The sequence below is a fragment of the Aplidium turbinatum genome, chromosome 1 (assembly GCF_918807975.1).
Source record: "Aplidium turbinatum chromosome 1, kaAplTurb1.1, whole genome shotgun sequence".
NCBI lineage: Eukaryota > Metazoa > Chordata > Ascidiacea > Aplousobranchia > Polyclinidae > Aplidium > Aplidium turbinatum.
In genome coordinates, this window is record NC_137472.1 from 33,752,180 (window position 1) to 33,777,181 (window position 25,002).

The 25,002-nt window shown below is 38.8% G+C and overlaps 1 protein-coding gene across 1 annotated transcript in view; it reads right to left on the minus strand.

Moving 5' to 3' along the window:
* The window catches only part of LOC145775705 (pre-mRNA-processing-splicing factor 8), a 29,975-nt gene extending 5,589 nt beyond the window's left edge, over nucleotides 1-24,386 (minus strand). Inside the window, exons 1-33 of the mRNA XM_082587057.1 lie at nucleotides 24,232-24,386; nucleotides 17,605-17,766; nucleotides 13,734-13,898; nucleotides 12,684-12,902; nucleotides 12,187-12,399; nucleotides 11,908-12,033; nucleotides 11,192-11,297; nucleotides 10,792-10,985; nucleotides 10,447-10,566; nucleotides 10,297-10,384; nucleotides 9,721-9,942; nucleotides 9,290-9,424; nucleotides 9,019-9,162; nucleotides 8,467-8,649; nucleotides 8,178-8,384; nucleotides 7,824-7,987; nucleotides 7,446-7,572; nucleotides 6,948-7,140; nucleotides 6,677-6,788; nucleotides 6,077-6,260; nucleotides 5,490-5,620; nucleotides 4,998-5,144; nucleotides 4,440-4,622; nucleotides 4,015-4,159; nucleotides 3,519-3,766; nucleotides 3,119-3,298; nucleotides 2,845-2,980; nucleotides 2,519-2,654; nucleotides 2,049-2,212; nucleotides 1,740-1,886; nucleotides 1,178-1,338; nucleotides 743-957; nucleotides 112-326 (exon numbers count right to left, since the gene is read on the minus strand). Coding sequence (XP_082443183.1) covers nucleotides 112-326; nucleotides 743-957; nucleotides 1,178-1,338; nucleotides 1,740-1,886; nucleotides 2,049-2,212; nucleotides 2,519-2,654; nucleotides 2,845-2,980; nucleotides 3,119-3,298; nucleotides 3,519-3,766; nucleotides 4,015-4,159; nucleotides 4,440-4,622; nucleotides 4,998-5,144; nucleotides 5,490-5,620; nucleotides 6,077-6,260; nucleotides 6,677-6,788; nucleotides 6,948-7,140; nucleotides 7,446-7,572; nucleotides 7,824-7,987; nucleotides 8,178-8,384; nucleotides 8,467-8,649; nucleotides 9,019-9,162; nucleotides 9,290-9,424; nucleotides 9,721-9,942; nucleotides 10,297-10,384; nucleotides 10,447-10,566; nucleotides 10,792-10,985; nucleotides 11,192-11,297; nucleotides 11,908-12,033; nucleotides 12,187-12,399; nucleotides 12,684-12,902; nucleotides 13,734-13,898; nucleotides 17,605-17,766; nucleotides 24,232-24,362 — 5,403 coding nt within the window. The 5' untranslated portion in view covers nucleotides 24,363-24,386. The remainder of the gene's footprint in view (nucleotides 1-111; nucleotides 327-742; nucleotides 958-1,177; nucleotides 1,339-1,739; nucleotides 1,887-2,048; nucleotides 2,213-2,518; nucleotides 2,655-2,844; nucleotides 2,981-3,118; nucleotides 3,299-3,518; nucleotides 3,767-4,014; nucleotides 4,160-4,439; nucleotides 4,623-4,997; nucleotides 5,145-5,489; nucleotides 5,621-6,076; nucleotides 6,261-6,676; nucleotides 6,789-6,947; nucleotides 7,141-7,445; nucleotides 7,573-7,823; nucleotides 7,988-8,177; nucleotides 8,385-8,466; nucleotides 8,650-9,018; nucleotides 9,163-9,289; nucleotides 9,425-9,720; nucleotides 9,943-10,296; nucleotides 10,385-10,446; nucleotides 10,567-10,791; nucleotides 10,986-11,191; nucleotides 11,298-11,907; nucleotides 12,034-12,186; nucleotides 12,400-12,683; nucleotides 12,903-13,733; nucleotides 13,899-17,604; nucleotides 17,767-24,231) is intronic.
* Nucleotides 24,387-25,002: the final 616 nt, after the last annotated feature.

A 25,002-nucleotide genomic window follows, 5' to 3' on the forward strand; every position in this document is an offset into this window, starting at 1 on the left:
ATAAGCACAGACACAATGAATATCAGAACAAGCTTACATGACTGTTAGATAATTACAAGAAATGGAAAACTACGTATCTTGGTGACATTCTGAAGCATAATGTATCTTTACCTTGTGGATGGTGACACGGTAGACATTTGTGTCATCGACAAACCAAATGATCTGATTGCTGAACAGCTCGCCGTAGTTTTGTGACGACAAGTAAGGTTCGGTCGGTTCGCTGCTGTACAGTTGAAGACCTTTGCGTATTCTCTCACGAAGCACATAGAGGGCCGGGTTGGCCTTCATTATCTTTGCCATGGCCTGCTGGATGAGAGGCTTGCAACCTACCCAAGAGTTACAATTTATTTGTTTCAGCTAATTAATCAAACCACGAAACATGCTGCATATTGCTATTGAGATCTATAAAGAGTAGTTGTGTTTGTATGGACAGAATCTTAATAGAAAACTTTAGCAAATGGTTTTAAATTAAATGAAATGTTTCTCGTCAGCCGATAGTCGTAATGGCTAGCATAGAGCCTACACCGCCATTGTTAGCGAATAACAATTGCTCGCTGTTCTACTGTAGTGAGTATTCCAGTATTCCATTCCAGCCTTGTGATGACTGTCAGGAAGGATGCTCCTTTCTACATGAATAAAATGCTAGTTACCCCGTGGTAATAACTATAGCAAATAAAAATAAACTTTTATCTTTGTTAAAAAAAAACTATTTATTGCTACTAGCAGCAGTTTAAATTTTCACCTGGAAACCAGTTCCCATAAGCGCTGTGCAGGTTATAAGCGAGGTCGATAGCGATCAGGGTGCCAGTGGGGGAGGGGTAGATGCTCATGTTGTCGGTGGTGTAGTCAAGAAACTTTGCTCGTGCGTATCGCTCGACGTCATGGCTGTCGTAGTCGCCCCATCGCAGTTGAATGTCCAGCCAGAACTTCTGGGTTGAAGTGCTGTCCATGGTATCCCTGAATAGGAGAGATGCGGTTGGCTTCAGAGTTAGATGCTATCGCAGTAATATTTCAATAAATTCATCCTCAGAACAAACGTGTGTGAAGCAACCAGGTGAAATTGCTTTATTTCTAAAACGGTGAGTTATAGACGATGTGATGCCGATGGTACTAAAACAATCACGTCTTAAGTCCAAACAAACGTCAAGATATCTTCAATAAAAAAAACACTTCCTACTTTGAATCTGCGAGCAGTGATGGCCGTGACACGTTCCACTTGTAGGCAGCAAATAGGAGGATGTCGGCACAAGAGCTGTTCATTTTGTAGGACTTACGAGGATGGATGGTTTCCTTCTGCACGGTCTCGATCTCAAGAGCGTCGAGTTCTTGATCAAACACCTGACAACAAACAATTACTCCATGGAAGAATACCTCAGTGACCCAGGGCCTTCGCCTGCAGTATTAGACCTAACCCTGACTTAAAGGTAGCTTTTTGAACTTCAGAGTACATGGCAGCAAGCCACAAAGGGTTTATTCCGCACCATGCATTATGTTTGGTGGTATACAGACAGAACAATCAAGCATAATGTAGGCAACAGATTGTTCCTTTGTGCCTTAACTCCAGGCTGCCGAGAAAACCAAGGATAACTTGTGTATATTGCAAGTGTTTTAACAGACGACAAGAAATGTGTCAAGATAGGTCGATAGACAGAAATTTTGCATTTAGTGGCAACGAAATACTTGAGTACACTGCATCAAACCGAGCGTTTGAGTTACGTCAAAGCGTCATTAAGTCTCACCTGACACAAATCCATCACAACGCTCTCATGAACCTTCTGCCACAAGTGAGCTCGAAAGATTTGAATCAACGAGATCTTTAAGGTTGGGATCTTTCCGTGCATGAAGATGCCAGTCAGATCAAGCTGGACTTGAAAGCCCACGTAGACCTGAAACGAAAAAAACAAATCGTAATGCAGCAAATGCATAAAAGTATGCTACAATAAAATTCGGCTGGCACTTTTTCAAGGTCTCTTCAGGTGTCACTAAAGCCAAGTTCTACTGCATCAGAGTTAGTAATCAAGGGATGACGGAACAAACAGGGCACTCACATTAGCTCGGTTAATCGTCGGTGACCACCAGAGCGTGAAACGACGGTTCGGAATCTGGTTTAAACCGGATCTCTGGGCGTTTGTCAGTTTCTTGTACTTCATTGACTCCTCGAAACCGCTCGCTTTTTCCCAAAACAATCCTTCCCACGTTGGGAAGTATGTTCCTAAAATAAATTGAAAAACGTCGGTGCTTTCTTCGCACAGGAAATAAACTGCACTTTTAATGAGAAAAAGTATTTTCTCAATCATAACCAGGTTGAAAAAAACTCGGTTAAGTATGACGCCAATCGGGTGATAGTCATAGTTGTTAGGGTTCACACAAGTTGGAAAAAAATAAATGTGGTACAAGAGAACAGCGTCAGCTCAGCAGTTCGACTAAGTACAAATAATTCCCAGCATTTGTGGCAACAAATAAGAAAGTGACATCTCAATGATGAGATCGCAGGAAGTTGTCAATCTTTCTGCCTCACCTTTGAATAGCGTGTGTTCCAGAATTCCTTCCACGCCACCGAGAGCTTGGATCATGTCGGTTCTGTAATTGTTCAAATTCCATAGCTTTCCATCGTGACGCTGGTGGGTCCACCAGAAGGGGTTTTGCTTCAAGACCTGATGAGGCAGGAGAGGTTATACTGGGATCTAGATTATCACGTTAAATTGAGTGCACGTGGTGTGAAATAAACATAAAAGTGAGAATTCTTATCAGACTAGCAGTGTTGAAAAGCAAGACTTAAAAGGTTAAAGCAATTACAGCATGTCGAATGCACGTGAAATGACAGAAACGTATAGTAAAAGTGACCTGGTATTGTTTGAAGTCGGTTCGAACCCTCCAGCCTTTGTCGTAAGCTAAAGTGTGGCGATCTTTTTGGAATAAAGTATTAATTCGGGGAATACCTCTGTCCCATGAATCTTCCAGGTCTTCAAGGGTCAATCGCCTGAAACAATAAAGACGATCAAGAAAACCGGAGATAGCTCTGGACAACGAGAAAAAAACGAGTACTTCAGTAGTTTTATAATAAGAGTCGATCAACATATGACTCCTTAGCTTTGCTCTGCACGTTTCATTATCCGACCTGTTTTGAGCGTTTGCTTCTTGTCGTTTGAGGGCGTACTCGGCCCACACTCGCTGAGAGTCGATGAACTCGCTCTCCCACGGCATGACGTAGCGGTAGAGATTGGGGATGAGTTGATCCTCGTCGTGACTCATCCCGGATCGGAAGTGAGTGATGCCAACATCCGTCTGTTTCGACCATCTGCGATAGAAAGACATCATTTGCTCTGATGTTGATACCAATTTCACGAAACCTTATCTTTTCGTTTTGTAATTATGTGTTGGAACTATCAGTCAAAATAGTTAACAAATGTTGTGTCTTTAGTAAAATTCAAATCCGTTTCGGATTTGAAGAAAATCCTTGTCAATGCAAAAAAAACGCACATTGAACACAATTTTCTTTGGCTTGGGCTGCTGTTTACCTCAAATCTGACTGTGGAATGAGCACGTGACCCATAGACAGCATTCCCAGGCCACCCAGTTCCTTGGGGGTGTAGAAAACAACGGGTGGAAAACGACTTGGCATCTTCGAGTTGAGGCCGATCTTGATACGAGTCTGGATCTTGTTCTCGCACTTGACGAGCAGGTCGAGAAGCTCTTGTGTGTTGACCACGGCCTCTCTGAAGTACGTCATCAAGCCGATCAGGGCGGTGTTCCACTTGTTCACAATCTAAAGATAACAGTAAAAGTTTAACAGTGCTATGCGCTTTATTAAATATGCTGTACATTCATTAGCATTTCTCATTTGAGAAACGCAAGTTAGGTTTTTAAAATGACAATGGCTAGATCTAAAACCGAAAACGATGATAATTCTTGTTTTCCTGTCTTTCATGTTAAACGCAGTGTTGTTGCGTAGGTTTCGTGTGTTTAAAATCAAGAAATTGCTTAGAAACGAACTGAATCGTCAATAGAACAGACCTTTGTGAACGTAGTTGATCCAGATGCCATGAGGATCTGTCGGACTCTGTTGTGGAACCTCTGGAGTGATTCGTTGTCCACCCTGAGGAAGCATTGGGCAGTCCGCTCTTTCGTGATCTCGTTTTGGAGATTCCAAACACCGTCCCTGAGAGGACAGTTGTGAAATTCGTCATTCATTATACTTGGGTCAATTCAATATTTGGTCTCCTTACATACAACACCAAAAAGCAACAAAAATTTACAAGTTGTAAATAACGTTATAAGGTAAAACACTGCGTTTTTCAATCATTACAAAAAAAATTATTACAGCGATACTTTTAATGCAGTAAACTAGATAACTTCAAACTGTCAAACCGCACTGATGAGCAGCTTCAACTGGTTACATAAATCTTTTAAAAATAACAACAAAGCGTTTTATTACAAACCTGTGTGTAAATTCTTCAAACGTCGTCCTGCACTTGGGGAGGATCCGGCACTCGAATCCGCTCATGTTGAAAAGGAGGTTGGGGTTGTCCTTGCTGTAGACGGATACAAACGAACTCTCCCACTCTGTCGTCGTCACGGAACGCGGAAGACGATTCTTAATGTCCCAGAACACAGCCCGACCCCTATGCAGGTGGAAAAGTAATTATACAGAACACGAAACTAACCAAGTCATTTCAATAATTGATGCTGTGCTGTGGATGCGATTCGAGGTAATGTATCATTACTTATACCTGCTTGGTGAAGAATGAAAAGTAATGGGCATCGAACCGAGAGTTGAGCGTGTTCTTACAGCCACACAGCCAACATATAAATCAAATAACAAAAAAATCATGATTCAGAAAACATACCTGTACATTATTGTAGACACATTTTTATATTTATGTACAAATTTTTATGGATCTTATCCATCATGTGAATGCAAAGCAAACATGATCATTGATCACTGATCAGTATTGCCCTGCTTGATCTATCAAGACAATCATATGAAAGCTACTCACAAATTAACGTCATGCTTCATGAGCCTCATGCGAGCATCACGCGGCCAGCACTTCTTGTTGTTGTAACCGACAATGTTCTCGTTGTTGGGATCGGGATGCTCGGTCAGGTAGCGCTGGATCAGGTCGCGAGCCTCTTCGGCCGAGAACCTGAAACCATGAAATCGTTAGAAACATTCGACGTCGAGTTGAAAGATCGACATCCTTGTAAACTTTACAAAATAAACTCTGATTTTTAAATGTGAGATATTTCGGGTGACCGTGTATGCAATATGGCTGTAGTTTTCTTCACTGAATTTCAGAGGATAACAATTTTCGGTTAACAATTTCCTCAAATGCCAATGATGACCCATGAACAAAATGGGATATGAAAACATTGTTGGGCTAAATATCTGCATAATTCCTGATTTTATTCATTTTTGATGATTTTCACAATAAACATCCACAGATAAGATGAAGACACTCAGGTTGAAAAAATTAGGCATGGGGATTTACCTGAAGAAAATGTGGATTTTGTCGACGTAGCGCGAGTACAACCTGATTGGATGGCTTGTTTCCGTGGCAACGTTTTGGAAAGAGAGAAAATCGTTAGGAAGTTGTGGAGGTCCTGTCATCTCACTCGCTCTCTGCAAATAAGAAATGATGTCGAAAGGCTCTGACATCGCTTATCAAAACAAAGCTTTTAACACAGAACAACAGTAAAAATATAATTGTATTAGTACAACACAACTTATCATCACCATCGGGTTTTGTTTTCATTCGTGCAAGTTTTATGAGGGATTTCTACACTCGTAGGCCCCACTCCAGATGACTGGCTAGCTGCACGCATGGCAGGTTTTACGTCGAATCTCCATTTCTCACAGTCACTAGGGTTGGATCTCAGTAAAATTTCACTCTCGTCGGTCTTTCAGTAATTAACTCTTTTTAAGGAACAACAGAATTACACCTCAGCAAAAACATAACTATAAATCTTCAACTACAAAAAACGGAGGATTGGAAATAAAATGGACAAAATAAGGTGGTGGAACATTGGGGTAAAAGAGCCGACCAATCAACTTCGAGCATTACTCCTAAAACCTCACCTGTAAGCCTAGCACGAGAAGATCCAGCACGAGCCCGTAGTATTGCACAATGAACGATGCAAACTGTAAGCCGCGGATGATCCCGTACGAGTTGGTGTGATTCATGTCCTTGTAGTTGATGACGATGTTGTTCTTGGCTGTCATGTAATCGGCGATGTTGTGGTCAACGATCAATCTCAGCAACCTGATGGATAGAGAGGATGGACGATTATTGCTTGTCATGTTTTGCATAAGTTGATTTGTTGAATTCGTATGGCGACGTTGAATCGACGTTACAAAAGTGGTTTTGTTTAACTACAATTGTACTGTAAAAAGGTAAAGGTGAGTCCAATACTTCATCTAAGCATCGGGATATGAGGATAAAGTTCTCATTGTACTAAGCCTTCGGCGCTAAGAAGAGTACAATGGCCAGTTCCTTTCTCTCGGCCACCTTTTCTTCAGCAACTATGCCCAGTTGCCCACCTAATGTATTGCACACTTGCAGAATGCTATACAAGGGGTTCACCAACACAATATAAGTACAGTAAGAAGATGACTCTTCAATATCAAATTGATTAAACCATTGCCTTAAACATTTCAATGAGATGATTAGAAGCAGACCTGTTGAGCAAAGTAAGATCGATTTTTTCATAAAGTTTTTCAAATCTGGTCTCCATCATCACGTTGCATTCTCCCTCGCCTGTTTCCCACACTTCTTGCAGGTTGTTAATCCCTGAAAGTTTATGAACAAGTTAATCGCTGAGTCTCAAATGTATCGAACGAGCAGCAAGATTTCCTTAACATTATTTCAATACATGAAATAACCAAAAGCAAAGCAAAGAATTCGTCTGAGAATTGAATTAAGGAAACTGCTTCTTTACCAAGCACCGACCTTGGCACCACTTGTACACCAGTAGGGGAGGTGGTTCGGTATCGGCAGGCTTGATCCAGGCTGGGAACAGCCTTCGCTTGTCGGACTCGTACCACAGATATTGGTCCAAGTAGGCGTCAGTGATTTTCTCAAGGGGCTCAACGTCATACACAGGCACTAGGTGGCTGTAGAGATCCATAAACTCGATTCCACACTGAAATATAAAGACCGGATTACAATTTGTTGTGTTGAGATGTTGCTACTGAAAAGTAATACTGCGAAAAGCTGAGAGTTCTTAAAATGTCCATCAGGGTCAATGTTATGCTTGAGCGTATGCTAACAACTTTCAGATGGATTGGATGAAGCTGAAAAATATCCTTTGGTTCAAAAAGTTATTGACACAGCTAAATAGTTTATATTGACTTGACCGAAGGTGATCAGTAATTCCAAGAATTATCAATCGAAAAAGTGCATATCAGACAGCTACGCAACTTCAACAGCCAATAGTTAACGTTCCACCTCTTTGAAAGCTCTCTGAGTGAGCAAATGACGTTTGATCCTTGACAAAGCTTCGTGGGGATTGTCGTAAGCTTGCTCGACCAATCCCAATTCTTCTCGTTGTGACTGGTTCAATCGAGATTTCACGCTGTCGATAATAAAGCAAGAATGTGAAAGCATTCAAAAGAGTACCGAGATTATTTTGTTCAAACTTAAAATACAACAAAATTTCTTCCAACACTTCAATTTGCAAAACTACACCATAGAATTCTTCGTCATTTAACACGATTCTGAAAGGAAACAGTGAAGTTAGTGAAGTCTTAACCTTCTAATCACAAAAGAAGATTTTACTAGCATACATACGGTACAGACATTTATCACGTTGCTAAGGCAACAAACCTGTACGCTTCCTTGAGACGTTCCAGAGCGAGAATAAGCAACTTCGTGTCATGCTTGTAGCTGAGAGGCGGGAAAGGAATGGGAGAAAAGCGACGACTTTCCAACCAATGCACGGTCGTTGTGTAGATCGCCACAGCTTCCTCTGCAGTGATGTATGGACCATCCTGCAAAAGACATACTAATAAGCTAAACTGAAGAGTCGAGGTAGTTCAAAAGCTGATTAACAGAACTTATATACTGACTTAGTTCAAAAACTTTCAAACATTTAAAGCAGCGTTTTATCAAAATCATTTAATTATCATTTAATTTAAAGCAGGGTTTTATCAACTTGGGAAGTTTTTGTTGGTCACATACCTTCAGATAGTTGTGTTGTCGTTCCTGTTCCGCTTTGAGATAGAGACGCGTCAGCCGCCCCAAATTCTTCTTGCACACAGTCTTGTCGACAGTAGCGCCTCTGCGAATTCTCTCACGATTATAATGCGCCGTGTTGGTCCACCAATCAGCTTTTGCCTTCACATATCTCAGGATCATGTTTTCAATGGGTGTGGGCAAACCGGGAACCTAGAAATTAAAAAGTGATTGCAAGGTACCATGGTTTGTTACGCGAGGTACAATCATAAGTAATTCCAGAGGCCCGACATACCTTCCAAGGGATGTTGGCCTTCCAGCATCTCCATGCCTCGCTGAGGTGCTGGAGGATCGTGCGAGCTTTGTTTTGCTTGATTCCCTCTGGCATCATATCGATGATGTCATGCATGACTGACGCTCGCAGCTCGAGATCGAAGTGAGATTCCACTCTCTGCTTTGTCACTGTTTTTGCCACGCCCTGAAAACGCCCACAAAACAAATCACCTCAAGCAGTGTCAAGAAATTGCAACTCTTGACTACGGAAGGAGGGATTGCACTATCAAACAGAAGATGTAACGTTTACGTTCTCTTATGATTTGTCTTAAACATAATATGTATGATAAAATTTTGCTTTAGTAAAGCAACTTTTCTTTTGCGATTCGATAGCTTTAAGTTTGCAAACAGGTACCCGTACCGTAACTAACAAGAAATGCAAAATGTTAACTTATCAACTAGTAAGTCAAATTCATCCAACTGACACAGAATCTGATAGAGTGCTGCTGTTGCTTAAGGGTGATAAATGTTACTCACAGGTGCATTCTGAAAACATAGCAACCACATTGCTGACCTTGGAGTGACGACCTTCAAATTGACGAGCAAGAAGATTTCCGAGCCACCGCTCCAGAAGTGGAGTGATTCCTCTCATGAAAAAGATCCAAATTCTCCATCCGGGAGCCCAAAAGCCGCACCCGGGACCTTTGCCAACTGGTCCCTATAAAATCAAAAACAACTGTTTACAAACGCTACGATGACTTAATTTCTTTATAAAAAACAATATACAAACAGATAGATTCAACAACGGATGAAAAATCTAGTTTACTTTTAGAAAAACGACTCACTGTGTTGAATCTGTAGTAGATGATGTGCTTTATGTCCTTGCACATCCTGATTTGTCTCATGAGCTTGTATTTGTATCGGTACATTCCAGTCAGCTGACCAACGTGAGCGAAGATATACTGTAGTCCGTCCGCTAACTATGGAAAAATACGGTCGTATTTATTGGTGTAAACTCCTTTCAGACATTGCACTGCCGGTATTGCCAAAACATCTTGCTTATACCGATTTGCTGGTGTCAAAATCCAGACTTTGCTGATATTACAAATCAGTTATTTATTTATCTATCGTAAACTTTAACTTCGGGATATGTTCAGATTGTGCGGCTGATCGAATTTAGTGTACCAGAAAAGTACAAGAACAAAGTAGCTCGAAAATCTCTGTGATGTAGCAACTTCAAAGCAAATATTATCACGTAAAAGAAATAGCTACGAACTTGAAAAGCGTCAACATTTCCCAGTCGATACTGCACGTGACTGTCAATGGTGAGTTTGGTCAGTCGGAGGATTTCACGGCACAAGTGGAAGGCATTCCCGAAGCGGGATTTCTTTCTTTCCTTGGTCGTGAGTGTCTTCACCGGCTTCAAGTTGAAATTGTAGTCGAGATGAAGATAATTCAAGTTCTTACGATGGATCAGAAGATTGAGCATGTTGTATCCCTGAAAGGCTCAAATGGTTCAGCTGATGGTCGCAAGGTCAAAAATGCTTTTGAGTAAAGTGATAAAACTCCCTCACAACACTTTAAACATTTAAACAACACTCGTTATTGACTTAGAGACTCAGTTGAAACTGCCAGGCCCAGAACGAAATAGTGAAATAGCATCAGCCAACGGACAGGATGTACGCAAGGAGAAATGTTTACAACAGAGCGAACAGAACAAAGGAAAGGCCTGAAGAACATTGATAATGATGACAATGATACACGGTCACAAATAACTACCCCTTGTTATAAAAGCTTCATTTGCACCAAAGGTCCGGCTACTTTATCCATATTAACACCAGATACCACTTACCTGTCTTGTGACTTGTAAGCCAACTTCAACCCAGTCCAATTTGGTGGATTGGAAGAACTTTGTTGCTTTGAACGAACGGAACAAATATCTGCAAATGACATGAAATTAGTATCACCCACAACATCAATGAAAGAGTTTTCAAACCCTCACCTTTTCTTCTGTGGCTTTGGGGCTCTTTGTTTCAATGCATTGAGAACATAGCACTTGAGTAATTTCTGGTAAGAGACTCGAACTTTAACCGGTTGCCCGGCGGGACAGTGCTCTTGGTACCTGCACAGATATTCAGGAAATTATTGCAATGACTGCGCGGAAAATTCACAAATCTGTTTTATCAAAAACCTACCATAAATTGCCTTGCCGAGGTGCAATAACAATTGTGCAGGCTATTTTTAACGGGATATTTCAAGTCAATAAAACAGAATAACATTAACAATACATTAAACTAATGGTAAGCTATTTCCATCATTTAAAACGGTTCATGACGACAGCTCATACCATGTTTTAACAAGCGGAACATCCACAGCACGTCGTGTGCGCGATGAGCGGAGGTTGAAAGGTCGTGGAGCCCACAACAAGGCGATGCCATTGGCTGTGTTGTCAGTGTAGAGTGGACTTTCTTGCAGGAGAGGCTGGACATGTTCTGGTAAGTCGAATGCTTCTAGTTCATCGTCAAAGACTGGCTCCACTGTCTACGATGAAAAGCAAATTGTTTGGTTAATAAGCCTCTCGGTGTTAAGACATGTTTCCAACAAAACCACATTACATTAGAGCGCGCTACTGGGCATGGGAGCGCAAGGAAAACCATCATAAACAAAAAATACGTATTAAAAAAATACTAATGCAATGGGGCAGGGTGTTTGCTGGGACAAGTGAAGTTACATATTTCCAATGTTACCTTCACGGAATGTCTGTGGGAAATTGGATTGATGATCGGGTCAAAGTAAAACGCGGGAAGGTCAGGATCCTCAGTCTTGATGAAGACAACATTTGGTGTGTGGTACCTGGGCAGGAATAAAAACAAGTTTCAGGGTTTGCGTAAAGTGATCATCATTAATACCTATCATGTGTAGAGATGTGAACCGTCATTTTGTGCTCGTTTTTTCTTGTATCGCCAATCTGTTTAAAATTTAAATGTTGGAACAAAATTTGCACTTTTGCTTCCCTGAAATATTTCTTCTGAAATAATCAAGACATCGATAAGTTGCCAAAATAATATTTCGTCACTAAATTTTTCATCAAGATCTTCTTATGACTTCATGACAATTAAAAAAAATTTTAACCATCCCTAATCATGTCCGTCGAAAAAATCATTTTGAGGTTGAAAAACCTGTGTTGATCACAACTAAAAAAACTTTGAAATACTTATAAAAGATATTACCTTCATAAATTCTGATAAAAAATACAGTAAACATTCTGAAGAAAAAATTGTATACTTTCCTAAGATGGAAAAAAAAACAGTTTAAAAACGTTTCATTTAGAACAAAAGTGGTTTGCAATTTAAGATGCGCAAACCTATCGTGTCCGCTGAAAACATTTGAAGACTTAAGTACCAGTAGAGTTGAGAAAACACTGCAAGTAGCTTGAGCTAAACAAAGAAATGGAGATATTTACCAGGCGAGGTGAACAAACTTTGGAAGATTATTGTACAAGTACGGAAAGGCGATCTTGTATTCTGTTCTGATTTGCTGCCGGATGATGATCTTGTTGATGTCGTTGAACTCATTCCAGTCCTCATCCCTAAGAGGAATCGTGAAAATTATAAACCGCAAATAGACCAAACTAGACGTTGGAAAGACATGAATGAACCTAAACCGTTAAAGCAAAGTTTCGAGTATATATTTGTGAATTAAAAAAGTATAAAATGATTAGGTTTTTACTGAGTTTACTCACTGCAAAGTGTTGTCTCTGACCAGTGGTTCAAACTTCGGTCCACCAGGAATGGCCTGGTTTAGCGCTTTTGAAGTGAAGAAGGCTTTCAAGTCAAATAAGTAAAAGTAGTTATTGTCGACTAGATCTGTGATGAGTTGATTGGCCATCCGATACAAGGCAGACATTTGCGGAAGGGACAACTGCCATTTTCGATATGTTGAACCATTGATGTGTCTGAATGAAGCATAAATTTCTTAAATAAGTGCAAGAAAGCAAAAGTGACTTTAGGCGATTATGAAAAGTTCAATTGGCTGCAACTTTAGCATACACTGGATAACTTGCATTCACATTACCATCAAGCAACATAATAATGTCACTAATATTGGAATTACACTACGAATGAGCTGCATCTGTGTGAAAATATTTATGTCACGATACCTAAATTTGAAACGAGTGTTGGAAAGGTAAAAAAGTTATTGACTTAGAACAAAAGTTGCACATCAAACAATTAGGCCTACTTTGGATTATCGATAAGAGGCCGGTTGTCGTAAAACCACTCCGATACTGCCAAGTCCTCTTCAGCATCCATCTCCATTTGGATTGGTTCAAGAGGTTCAACATCAAGGATGTTGTCAGCATAATCCAGCGGAGGTTCCTCATCATCAAATGGAGGAAATCGCATTCTTTTGAAGTGACGTCGATCTCTCTTTTCACGACGCATCATGATCCACATTGTTCTGGAAGCATAGATTTGAGAGCCATGACAAGACAATGAAGTGAAAGTAATTCAGTTTCACTCTTAAAACTCTGTTTTACAATTGAAATACGCACACACAGTCTGCTCACAACTTTACTCGACAGTTTTTCCCGTCCCAAATGTAGTTCAATAATAGTTCAAGTTGTTAGACGTGAATTGCTCTCGCTCTAGTCTAAACCAATTGATCAAAATACCAATATCTCTTGTGCCAAGCATTTACTGCCTGGAGACATATTGTACAGAATAGGTGCCGCATCACTTTTTCTTGTGTTATAAATTTAATTACAAGACAAGTTAGTAAATGTGTAATTCAGGGGCAAAACGTATTAAGTAGAGCTATATTGCAATAACTTTTGCCAAACACTGAGGATAGTCTCCCTGAAACAGTATGAAAGATTCTGCAATCTTTGACTACCACCAACAAAATGGCATAAAATGTGTGCAAGGATAGTAGCATCATAATGTGTCCAAAACTTAATCACATGGCGGCGTTACCTTTAATAAGAAACAATTAGAGAAACAGATCTTCAAGGCCTACTTTCTTGTAAGGTAATGTACTGCAATAGTTGCAACTGTATATTAAGAATTTGGTTAAAAAGCAGTGTTTGGGAATTAACAATTTTTAATTCATGCATTATCACAAACAATAAATTTTTATGAATCACGAACTAAACACAATGTATCTATTTTATTTATACTGTGATGCAATACACTTGTGCTTTGGAACTATTATGCTAAATCCTTTCAATGGACAATGCAGATTACAATGGTTTAATAAATGAGTGACAATAACCAGTGTAAACTAGCTTACCCCCATTGTGCTATGTACACTGGCTCCATTACCCAGGGAATTTCATTCACAAATGTAATAGCTCCAGTAATATGGTAAATAACTGGGACATCTCGGATTTGTTCCCAAGGCATGGGCATATTTTCCATTAGTTTTAGCATCGCGTGAGGCATGTACTTAAGGGCACTGAAATATAAAAAAAATAATGTATATTAGGGTGGCCAAAAAAAATTGAAATTTTTTATTTTTGTTTGCACACCCTCTCATTTGAGGAGGATTCATAAAAAAATGACACTGTGAAAATTTGAAGTGAATCCGACAAGAAGAAGTGCTCTCCCACCGACCTCTAAATTTGCTTTCTTTGGCATAATTCGTCAAAATTCCTTGAATATGTGACGTAATTCTTTTTTGACTTATCTACATTGCAGTTGCAGCGTTTTTTGTGTTAACCATTGTTTTACTCTGAATTTATGATACAATAAGTGTTTCCACATGCAGAAAAACAAAAATAATGCACAAAATAGATCACATTAACAAGCTTTTGGTATGAAATTAAATGCACTAAACTTTAGCTAAAACCGCATAAAAGTACGTTCACCAGTCACGATCGCAACGCTTCAGGTGACAACACATTGCCCAGAAAAAGCAAAAGAAATGTTTGTAAAGAGTCAAGCCATTGATTTTATTTAATGGAGCTGTTGGCATGTTGGCTTTTACTTGCACTTGTTGGAAGCAGCTTTCTGTGGTGCTTGACCACCTGATAGAGGAGCTGGCGCTGTTGTTCATTTTCCACAAGAACTTCATTGAAGTCAGTAGCTAATTTGACTTCCCAGTGCCCGCTCTGCACAATCATTGACGACTTTGAGATCATGGCATGCAAGAAATAGCAGCCTTCGATTAAATGCCTGCTGCACGACAGTGATAGCTCTAGTGTGGATTCTCGTATTGCTTGATATCGTGTCAATACAAAGTGCAGCTAAATGCTCTGCTACAACTCGTGTATTATGAATTCCACTACTTTTTGGCCCATTACGTAGTGATCCCGTTCCAACAGGCAGCTTGGGAATGCCAAGCAGTATCTCAACATGCATACCAGAAACTACAATGGCCAAAGAGTCGCACTTTGTGCCATTGGCATTAGTCAAATGTTCACTATGAAAATGAGCAACAAGTGGAACTGTTGGTTTAAATTTTTGCCGCTCTGTAGCTGCCAGGCTTTCACGTGAGGTGTTTCGAGCATTCATGACAGAGAAATGTGACATTGTCAATTCATTTATATCAATTCTAGCTGCAGCAAGAGCAGGAGTGACGATCATCATTGCTTGACGACTTGATGTTATAGTTCTGTTCAGTGCTGCATTAAACAGTGGGTTATCGATAATGCAGCGTTTTGGTAATGGTTGCTCCTACTGGGTTTTCTTTTGTTTTGGTGTTATTTGGATTTACAGTGCAAACAGTGAGTCATTGGAAGTATCTTCATCATCTGCTAATCATTTTCAGATGAGAAAGCAGCAGCACTTGATGGTACTGGATCAATGCGGTTTCTGTTGCGTCTCTGTTCATCATCTTTGCGCTTTCTATACTTTGCAGCAGCTTGCCGATGCATTGGGTCCTCTGTTGTCATCAGTATCTGTCATGCACCACATTGGTCTATCAAAAACTAGCAGTCTTCTGGTATTGTTGTGCGGCATTTCCAGTTAGCATGTGCAATATCAAATAATGCACTTAAGCTCTGGGTGAAGTCAGCTTCTGAGGTCAGCTGGGAAGCTGAATTTCGCCTCCCTTTGTGCTTTGATTCTCCTATATGCTCTTGATGGATGCGTTTTAGTTTGGTAACAACGTGAGTCTTTGCAGTGGTAGCGATATTAGCTTTCACTCACAAGAACTGTACTGCAAGCAAGTGGCAGTGTAACCTTATTGATCTTCATCTCGTAGTAGAGGTGGTGAAGAACCACACCCCATACAGGCAGCTGACATGGCCCCTCAAGAGAGTCAACACTAGAGAGTGGGTATCCATTTGTTGACTCTCTTGAGGGCCATGTCAGCTGCCTGTATGGGTTGTGGTTCTTCGCCGTCTCCCCTACGAGATGAAGGTCAATAAGATTACACTGCCACTTGCGTGCAGTACAGTTGCAGATGAAGTAATATTAACTACTACCATCTATGCCACTTTTTGGTTTGCAGCACCTTCATCAATATCTGCCCCTACAAACGACCTAGCAATGTTACAGCTCACAGAGGATTATAAAGAGGTTGACAATGCAATTCTCAAGTGGCAGAAAAAAGTTGAGGTTGCGCTTGTGGTACATCAGTGAGGAGCTTGCTGCACTGCCTTGATTCAGTGATAATAACACAGATGATGAAAAGAAGGCAATCGTTAATGCTCTTAAGAAAGATCCATTTCCCGAAGATGTTCGTCGTGTTGCCCCAAACAAAATTGTGAAGTTTCAACGTCTCTCCTTGGCACAGTTTGTAACACAGCGTTCACTTAACCTTTTCGAGTCACTGCTTCTGTCAACACATGGCGTGATTGTGATGATTATAAAGAAGCATGCAAAGTTTGGCGTCATATCAAAGCCGTCAATGATTGTGCAGAGCAGGCAGTCAAATTAGCTGCTGACTTCAATGAAGTCCTTACAAAAAATAAACAACAGCGCCAGCTCCTCTATCAAGTGGTCGAGCACCACAGAAAGCTGCTTCCAACAAGTGCAATAAAGTCAACCAATGGCTTGACTCTTTACAAACATTTCTCTTGCAATTTCTGGGCAATGTGTTGTCACCTGAAGCGTTGCGATCGTGACTGGTGAACGTACTTTTATGCGGTTTTAGCTAAAGTTTAGTGCATTTAATTTCATACCAAACGCTTGTTAATGTGATCTATTTTGTGCATTATTTCTGTTTTTCTGCATGTGGAAACACTTATTGTATCATAAATTCAGAGTAAAACAATGGTTAACACAAAAATGCTGCCACTGCAATGTAGATAAGTCAAAAAAGAATTACGTCACATATTCAAGGAATTTTGACGAATTATGCCAAAGAAAGCAAATTTAAAGGTCGGTGGGAGAGCACTTCCTCTTGTCAGATTCACTTCAAATTTTCACAGTGTCATTTTTTCATGAATCCTCCTCAAATGAGAGGGTGTGCAAACAAAAATAAAAAATTTCAATTTTTTTTGGCCACCCTAATGTATATACTTGAAGAAGTTGTCAGCAATAAGGACAAACCACAGAAGAAAATAAAGACAGTTCAATTAAGAGAAAACATTTATAGCAATGATGTGTAGTTCTCTCATGTCACTGAAACAAAATTGAAAGCCGCAACTTCAAAATGCAACAATAAATCTTAAAGATTGCTTTTAAGATATACCGTACTTCTTGCATTTAAGGCCGCCGCAGGTCATGTTGTTATATCCAGGCGCAGCAGCCAATGGATTGTGTGTTCATTCAGCAATCAGAATTGTTAGATCTATTCTACATGTCTATCCTGGGGTCGGTATGCAGGACATTGGTAGAGAATGGGGGGTCGACAAGGCCCCATTGGAACATGTTGAAAGGCCCACCCCAGTTTGCAAGCAATTGAGCTGCACCCATTCCTTCCGAGTCAGTTCTGCTGCTGGTGGAGCATTGGTATTGGAAAGGTGATCCGCAAATTGAACTGCTCTCGCAACTTCTCTACATTCACTATTTCAACCTTCGGAAATGTGGGAGTTGGAGTTGCAGATAGTTGGAGTTGCAGTCGAGATTTTTAGATGATTAGGCAGTAAAGGACCAAACCACTGTTATAATCCATAACTTACATTACTTTTTAAGCAGCATTAGCCTACGTAATTGTTTATTTGCTGTATCTCACTACTTTAGTGAACAAACAATAGTTGTGAATAAAATATTACCCAAGGTACACTCGTTTGTCATGACGAAATTTTCGATTGGTCATATCTCCATGATTCTTAATAATTTTGCGAACATGTTCAGGAGGCATGTCTTCTTTTTGTGGATCAACAAATCCAAATTTTCTCTTCTCAGCGTAACGCTTACTTTGTAACTGCTGCCACCTGAAAAGAGCATAGTTTCAATAAAATTATAATAAAATTCCTTAATATTGCTACATTATTGAAAAGATAGATTTGGAGGTGGCACAAAACTTTCTTGAGATACTGAGCTAACCTCTATGTAGCAGTGCAGAACTGATCAGTGACCAACGTCCAACAGTACAAAATTATTTTTCCATTTGTATAAAAAAGCATAAGGAAACTATTTGGTGTACACTGTACAAATTTGAAATTAGGTAAATTTATCATTATTTATGATTACATATTGTTCATATTCACAGGAAATTTTTTCAGCTGACTTGTAATATAAACCTTCCACTAAGTATCATATATAGCAAAATCAATTCTAACCCCTATAACATAAAATTCCAACTTGTAGGACTATAGAATTCCAGCATTAACTAATGCATGAAAAGCTAATTGGGGATTGGCTTATCATCCTTTCCTTACCACTAAGGCACTAAACTCTCAACAAACTACATCAGGCCTCCCAAGAAAACTTTGCATAGTAGCCTATAACATATCATTAGTTCTTACAACTTCATCATGCTGCACCTGTGGTGACAAGCAACAAGCTTTAAATAATGTGACTTATGAGCGACCTGGGATTCCTTGAATATACATCCAATTAAGTGACCTTTTTATACACTTAAGTGAAAGAACCGTTGGCTAACCTTGATAGTTAATATCTGACAGTTTTAGACTTCTGATTGAAAGAATCATACATTTTACACAAAATGAAATGATATGGAAACAAAAATTTAATGTGCAAAATGAGGTGCTGGTGTGCAAGTCTCCATCCCGGTCAAAAATAACATATTGACGACATAGACTGAAATCGATCAAAAATATAGGGTAAAGTACCGGAAGCTATTTTGTGCCTTTGCTTTACAATTTTCCAACCCGAACCAAAACTGTCCTTGAAGGTTGAAGTTTTAAATTGAACTGAACCTTGAAGGCTAGGGTTAAAAAATGATAAAGTAAAGGAAAGTAATTTAGGCATAAACAGCTTTAGCTTGGTTGAATGCTGTTCATACACTTCACTCTACACAGGGTTCCACAACTAAATTGGGACTTTTTTAGTTTTGCATAATTTTTTAATTTTTCTAATTAAGATGAAACTTTCTGCAGATAATGTTAAAGGTATTCTCAAAGATTATAGGCTATAGTAATATTTAGACAAACGTCTTTAAACATGACAAAAGTAACGCAAAGGAGAACCATATGCGAATTGAGATGTGTGTGGGAAATGGGAATACTCCTTCAGATATTATTAAGAGCACTGGCTACTCAATGGTCAACGACAGATTATCAAGTTGTGGCCAAGTTTGATGCAGAGAGGAAAGCTTAAAGAAACCTACACATCCCTTGAATACGGGTCTGCTACTATTCGGCGAGTCCGATTCAGAGAGTTCCCTATTTGGAGATTTTTTGAAAATTTTTTAAAAATAATTATTAATTTTAAAAATTAATTATTTAAAAATTATAGGTTTACTCTAAACTGCCACTTAGGTTTTAACTTCATCTTTTATGGCAAACGCTATTTGGCAACTGTCTTTTTTTAGTTGACACGTTTTGGCTGAGACTTTATCTCATTAACCCCTATTGTTAATCATGAAAACTGTTGTTTTGATGTAAAACACATCTTTTGAACGAACCCAGACAACAAAATTCGTCATTTTTACACTGATTCGAACATCTGCAGACGTTGAATGAATGTAAAAATGACAGATTTTGCCGTCTGGGAAGGCACTCAAAGGTAAACAGTAAACACTGGATAAAATGTAAGAATGCAAAAGAAACGATATTGTGGAATAAAATACAAAATTCTCTAAATAAACAGAAGGATCGGACATACATCTCTCTGTTACCATTTTTAATGTAAAAATTCCTTTTTGTGGTCCCTTTGTCTGGAACAAATAAAAACTGTGCTGTTGAAATTTCCGATTGCAGTTTTGGTCTCAATCTCATCATCATGATTCGGAGTAAGATGTTTGTTAGGTGATTCACAAGGCTAATTGTTCTGTGGAGTGAGCAATGAGCATTCTGTTGCTCCGGTTTTCTTTGGTAAAGTTATGAATATGAAACGTACCATATCACTAGGGTCTTTCCGGTGTCATAAATATGATTTATGATCTCAGTGGTTAGGTCTAAACCCCACTCATCTAAAGCTTCGAGAATTTCAATTATAAAAAAAACGATATTGTGGAATAAAATACAAAATTCTCTACTGTAAATAAACAGAAGGCATCGTTGGATTACGAATTTTGTAATAGTTGAGGATTCTAATATATTCTAAGTTAGCATGCAGAAGGCGACGCAGGATACATATCAATTTTATCTGAGCAAACATTAATAGTGCAGAAACAAATTTAATTCGCTTTTTAGTTTTAAGATCTCAATGGTTAGGTCTAAACCCCACTCATCTAAAGCTTCGATAATTTCAACTATAAAAGAAACGATATTGTGGAATATCCTAGTATGCGTATCCTAGTCAGCTAAGGTTCTCTTTTCTACACAATTTCAATGTTTAGCGACGTTAAAACGATGTAGAAACGGCCATTTCTGCTGGTCGGGATAACTAGGCTACGGTATTTCAACGTTAAAACGATAGGCCACACATTTGGTTATCTGTTACTACAATGTAAAAATGAACTGTTAGGCTAACTGGGTTTTTAGAACAAATTTTTACTGGTCGGGATAACTAGGCTACGGTACCTAATAATTTCCTTTCAATTCAAGCTGTAGGCCACACATTTGTTGATCCAAACTACGGGTAATCATTTTAACTATTCAAAAGTACTAACTTATAGACATAAACATGATTTTTTTTTGTAACATCTTCTTTTTTTATTTTCCTTTCATATCTCAAATTTTTCTGAAAGTGTGGCGACCGTGCCAAATTTCTTTCAACTCAATCCCTTACTTCGGTCACAAGTACGTTTTAACGTTCGTGTTTTGTCGCTTCTACCTTTTTCTCGACCTTTGCTATGTTGACGTGTATTGTTTTTGATATGATGGTAACAAATAAAAACAAATTAACTGAACTGACATGACGAATTTTCATTTAATTGTTCAAAAATTTTATTTCTATTTTCTCTGCACGATTTCAACGTTGAAGCGATGTAAAAGCGGCAATGATAAATAGGCTACGAGACCCGATAATTTTCTATTTTTTTCTGCACGATTTCAACGTTTAGCGACGTTAAAACGATGTAAAAACGGCAATGATAATTAAGCTACGGCACCCAATAATTTTCAAAAAAAATTTTTAAAAAATCTCCGAATAGGGAACTCTTCGAAAAAGGCTGTCTCCGAATAGGGAACTCTCCGAATTGGACTAACCGAAACGGGCCATTCCGCTTGAATACGGTAGATCGCAAGAAAAAAAAAATTTTCTGGCAGGGCTAATAAAATCAATAAAAGGCAAACCCAGAACACTCCATGACAAAACTGACCAAACGACGCCATGTCAGTCACAGAACTATCAGTAGAGCAGTCAATGAAGACTAGGGGGTTGCAAATTTTACAACCTATGTTGGAAGTATGATTGTAAGGTGGGAAATCTTCCAAAACCACACCAAAAAAAATTTTATTTAAAAATATTGATATTTAGGGGTCCCACGCTTACACCAAAAAGTTCATTTTTGGTCGCGAATAGCAACATTTTTAAATTGTTGGGAAATCTACATTATAAATCAGTGGTTCTTAACCTATGGGTAATTACCCACATGTGGGTAATTTCAGGATAGCAGGTGGGTAATCAGCTGAACCAGAATATTTAGAATTATAGATGTAACAAACAATGTCACTGCTGTAAGTGGTAAAGTTGCTTTATTACTCATGCTTTTTTTATTATTTGAGTCCGTTCAAAACAACCAAACAAGCACAGTGATATTTTATCATTTTTAGAATTGTTTCGTCATAGTGATTTATTTTTCGCATCATTTTTGTTGCCGGTTTTATGTAAGCTAAAACCTCAATTGCTAAGGTAACAGGGATCAGTAAGTCAGTAGATGTAACAGAAAATATATTTCGCACTTGTTAGTGCATCGTCAGTTCTGATAAAGGGCAGTTAAGTTGTTATTTAAAACATTACTTGTAGGTTTTAACTGCCCTTTATCGGAACTGACGACGCACTAACAAATGCGAAATATATTTTCTGTTACATCTACTGACTACTGATCCTTGTTACCTTAGCAATTGAGGTTTTAGCTTTCTAGATATGGAACAGGGATCGTTTTAGAACAAGACTAGGTCAGAAAGCGAGGCAGACTCCGACTCAGCTCAGCAGCAGCCTAGAGCAGTTAGCTACGGTTTTATGTATTTCATTTTTGCGACATAATAGTAAGATTTTTCTTGTATAATCAGTTCAGTTACAGTTGTTTTATAAGCAAGCTTGATGGCTGCGTTGCTGTTAGCAGTTGTTTGAAGTAGTTTATATAGCTAAGTGTACATTTAGAGTTAGTGTTGAGACGAGCGAGCTATATTCTTTTGAAGATGAAAACTTGGGAAAATGATGGGAAAAGCATATCCAAAAGTTGTGCAAAACCACTAACATTGTTGACTATGTTCCCTTCCACTTATCTCTGTGAATCAGCATTTTCAAGTGTTGTTGCTTTGAAGTCAAAATTTCGAAACAAGCTGTTAGATCTGAAGTCAGATTTGCTTTGTGCAGTATCCAAAATCGCACCCAATATTGCATCGATTGTACACAAAAAAAGCGCAAATGTCTCACTGAAACTATTGATGCCGTTCTTTACGTTAAATGTTGTTTTTGTTGAATAACGCTGTTTTATATTTTTAATATGGTAAAATAGATAAAATTAGATTTTGGGTAATGGGACTTTGATCTGGACAGAAATGGGTAATAAGGGAAAAAAGGTTAAGAACCCCTGTTATAAATGATAGATATGTCATGTTACATATCATTTTTGTCAGAATTGAATGTAGAATGAGCTGCAATAAACAAAAATGAGATTTATAAGATTTTGAAAGTTTTTAGGCAAGTGATTAAAAGTAGATTTTTTTCTTATTTTGCAGAATAGGTTAGAGGCAGTCCATTAATACAACTAATTTTTACCAAAGTCCAATACCTCCTAAAATACTTGGTTTAGACCAGCATTTCTTAAACTGGGGTAAATTTACCCCTGGGGGTAAATTTCCTCGTTTTGGGGGGTAAATGAGCTATCAATCAAAATATCCACATCAGTTGACAAGACAGAAAAATTGCGCCAGCTGAAGGTATTGTAGATATCATTTCACCGCTTGACGGAGATAACTAGAGATGATCTCAATCAAATCTTAAAGGATGACATCATCAGCTATCTTCAAACTTTGCAGGAGGAGTTTGAACGATATTTTCCCGAGATCAATACTGGCAGCATTTTGATGAAAGTAGCGAGAAATCCTTCTGTATGTAAAGTGAAAGATGTTCCTGAAGTAATCCAAGAAGAATTTATAAAATTAACAAACGATTCTTTTGCAAAAGATGAGTTTCACTCTTGCAACCTAGAAAAGTTTTGGGTTAAAATATAGCATTGCTATCCAAGGATAGGTATTCAAGCTCTGAATGTTACGGTTACGTTTTCTTCAACTTACCTATGCGAATGCGGCTTCTCTGCATTGCTTAGGGAACGTTCAAATATTACGTAACGCCTTCGAGGGGGAGGGAGGGTTTATGCAAAGCGTTACATTAGCGTCACATCGGGGGGAGGGGGTTCAAGCAAAACGTTACGTAACGCTTTCGAGTACGGAATGGTAGTTTTTTGTGCTGAATTTGTAGTGAAAAAGCGTTACATGAGGGAGGGGGGGGTCAAAAATTCGGAAAAAAGGCGCTACATAATATTTGAACGTTCCCTTAGCCTACTATCAAATTTAAAGCACGAAACCAACTTCATATTGAATCCGATATTTGTTGTGCATTATCTCCTACTTTACCAGACATTGAACAACTCGTTGCCAAAAAGCAAGGGCAGCCGTCGCATTGAATATAACTGATGGAACTTGTTACTTTCCTTTTTTTAATAAATGATTACCGGTAGGGTACCATTTTATCTATTTGGGGTAAATCTGATATTCATCTTTGTTAAAAGGGTAAAACATACAAAAAAGATTAAGAACCACTGGTTTAGATTTATTGTGGATAAGGTTGCAAATCGTCAGAACACACAAGTTATCTGGTGACCGTTCAGAAGTTTCTCATCTGATCCAAAGCAAAACCCTGCTTCTGTGATGATTGTAGCAGCAGCAGCAGCAAGTGGTAACAAGGTGATACCTCTTCATTTCATCAAAGCCTATGTCTTTTGTCGATTCCTATCTTTGACGTATACCACGTCATAGTATTTATGACCAAGGCGAAGAATTGTCCGCCAGCTCTCAAAATTATTATTGTTTAACGATGTTGCCTGATGATTATCTTGAGTTCAAATAGCCTTACAAAGTTAATTACCTACTGGCCCTACTTACTTTCTTGCTTTCTCCTGAAGCATTTCTTCTGTCAATCCTCCTGCGGGTCGACCACCTGGCTGAGAAACCATCCCAGGAGGATTTGGGGGAGGCATCATCCCTGGAGGGGGAAATCCATAAGGTGTCTCCATTTCAGACAATTTAATAAAGTCAATAGTTGGACTATGACCTAAGTAAAATCAAGTTTAATTTGTTGTATGATGAATTGATGATAAGCTGATACAAAATATACCGTAACTCAAAAATGTATATTTTTAGAAATTGAATAATTTAGAAGAGCATATTTTTTTGGTAAAAAGAACCTCTATCAGGCTTCTAAGCTCCCAGCAGCCATGGTCACTGAGATATTTTTAAATGGCCTCTGAAACAATCATGCAGGAAGGCCATGTTTGGTCGCCAACTTCCACAAGTCAACATTTCTCCACTTGCTGTTGTATTTTAAACTTTTTTCTTCACTTGTTTGTAATGTGAGGTGAGACTTCTTTCTCTTGACTTGTATTTGCAACTTTTTTTACAAACAAGGCAAAGTCTCCACACGCCGACAAGAAATATTGCTGATGATAGTTTAGCAAAATGTCTGAACGTTGACCTATAAAAACTCAAAGACTAGCTGTAGCTGACACCTACTTAGGCAGCAGTGCATTCAAGTAGGCTACAACTGCTCAGAGCCTTGTTTGCAGATGTCCTTGTTACCTGAGTAAACGTAAAACACGACATTAATTAATTTTTAAAAAAACTTTTATCGCATTTTTTTATTTTGTCTGTCTGGCA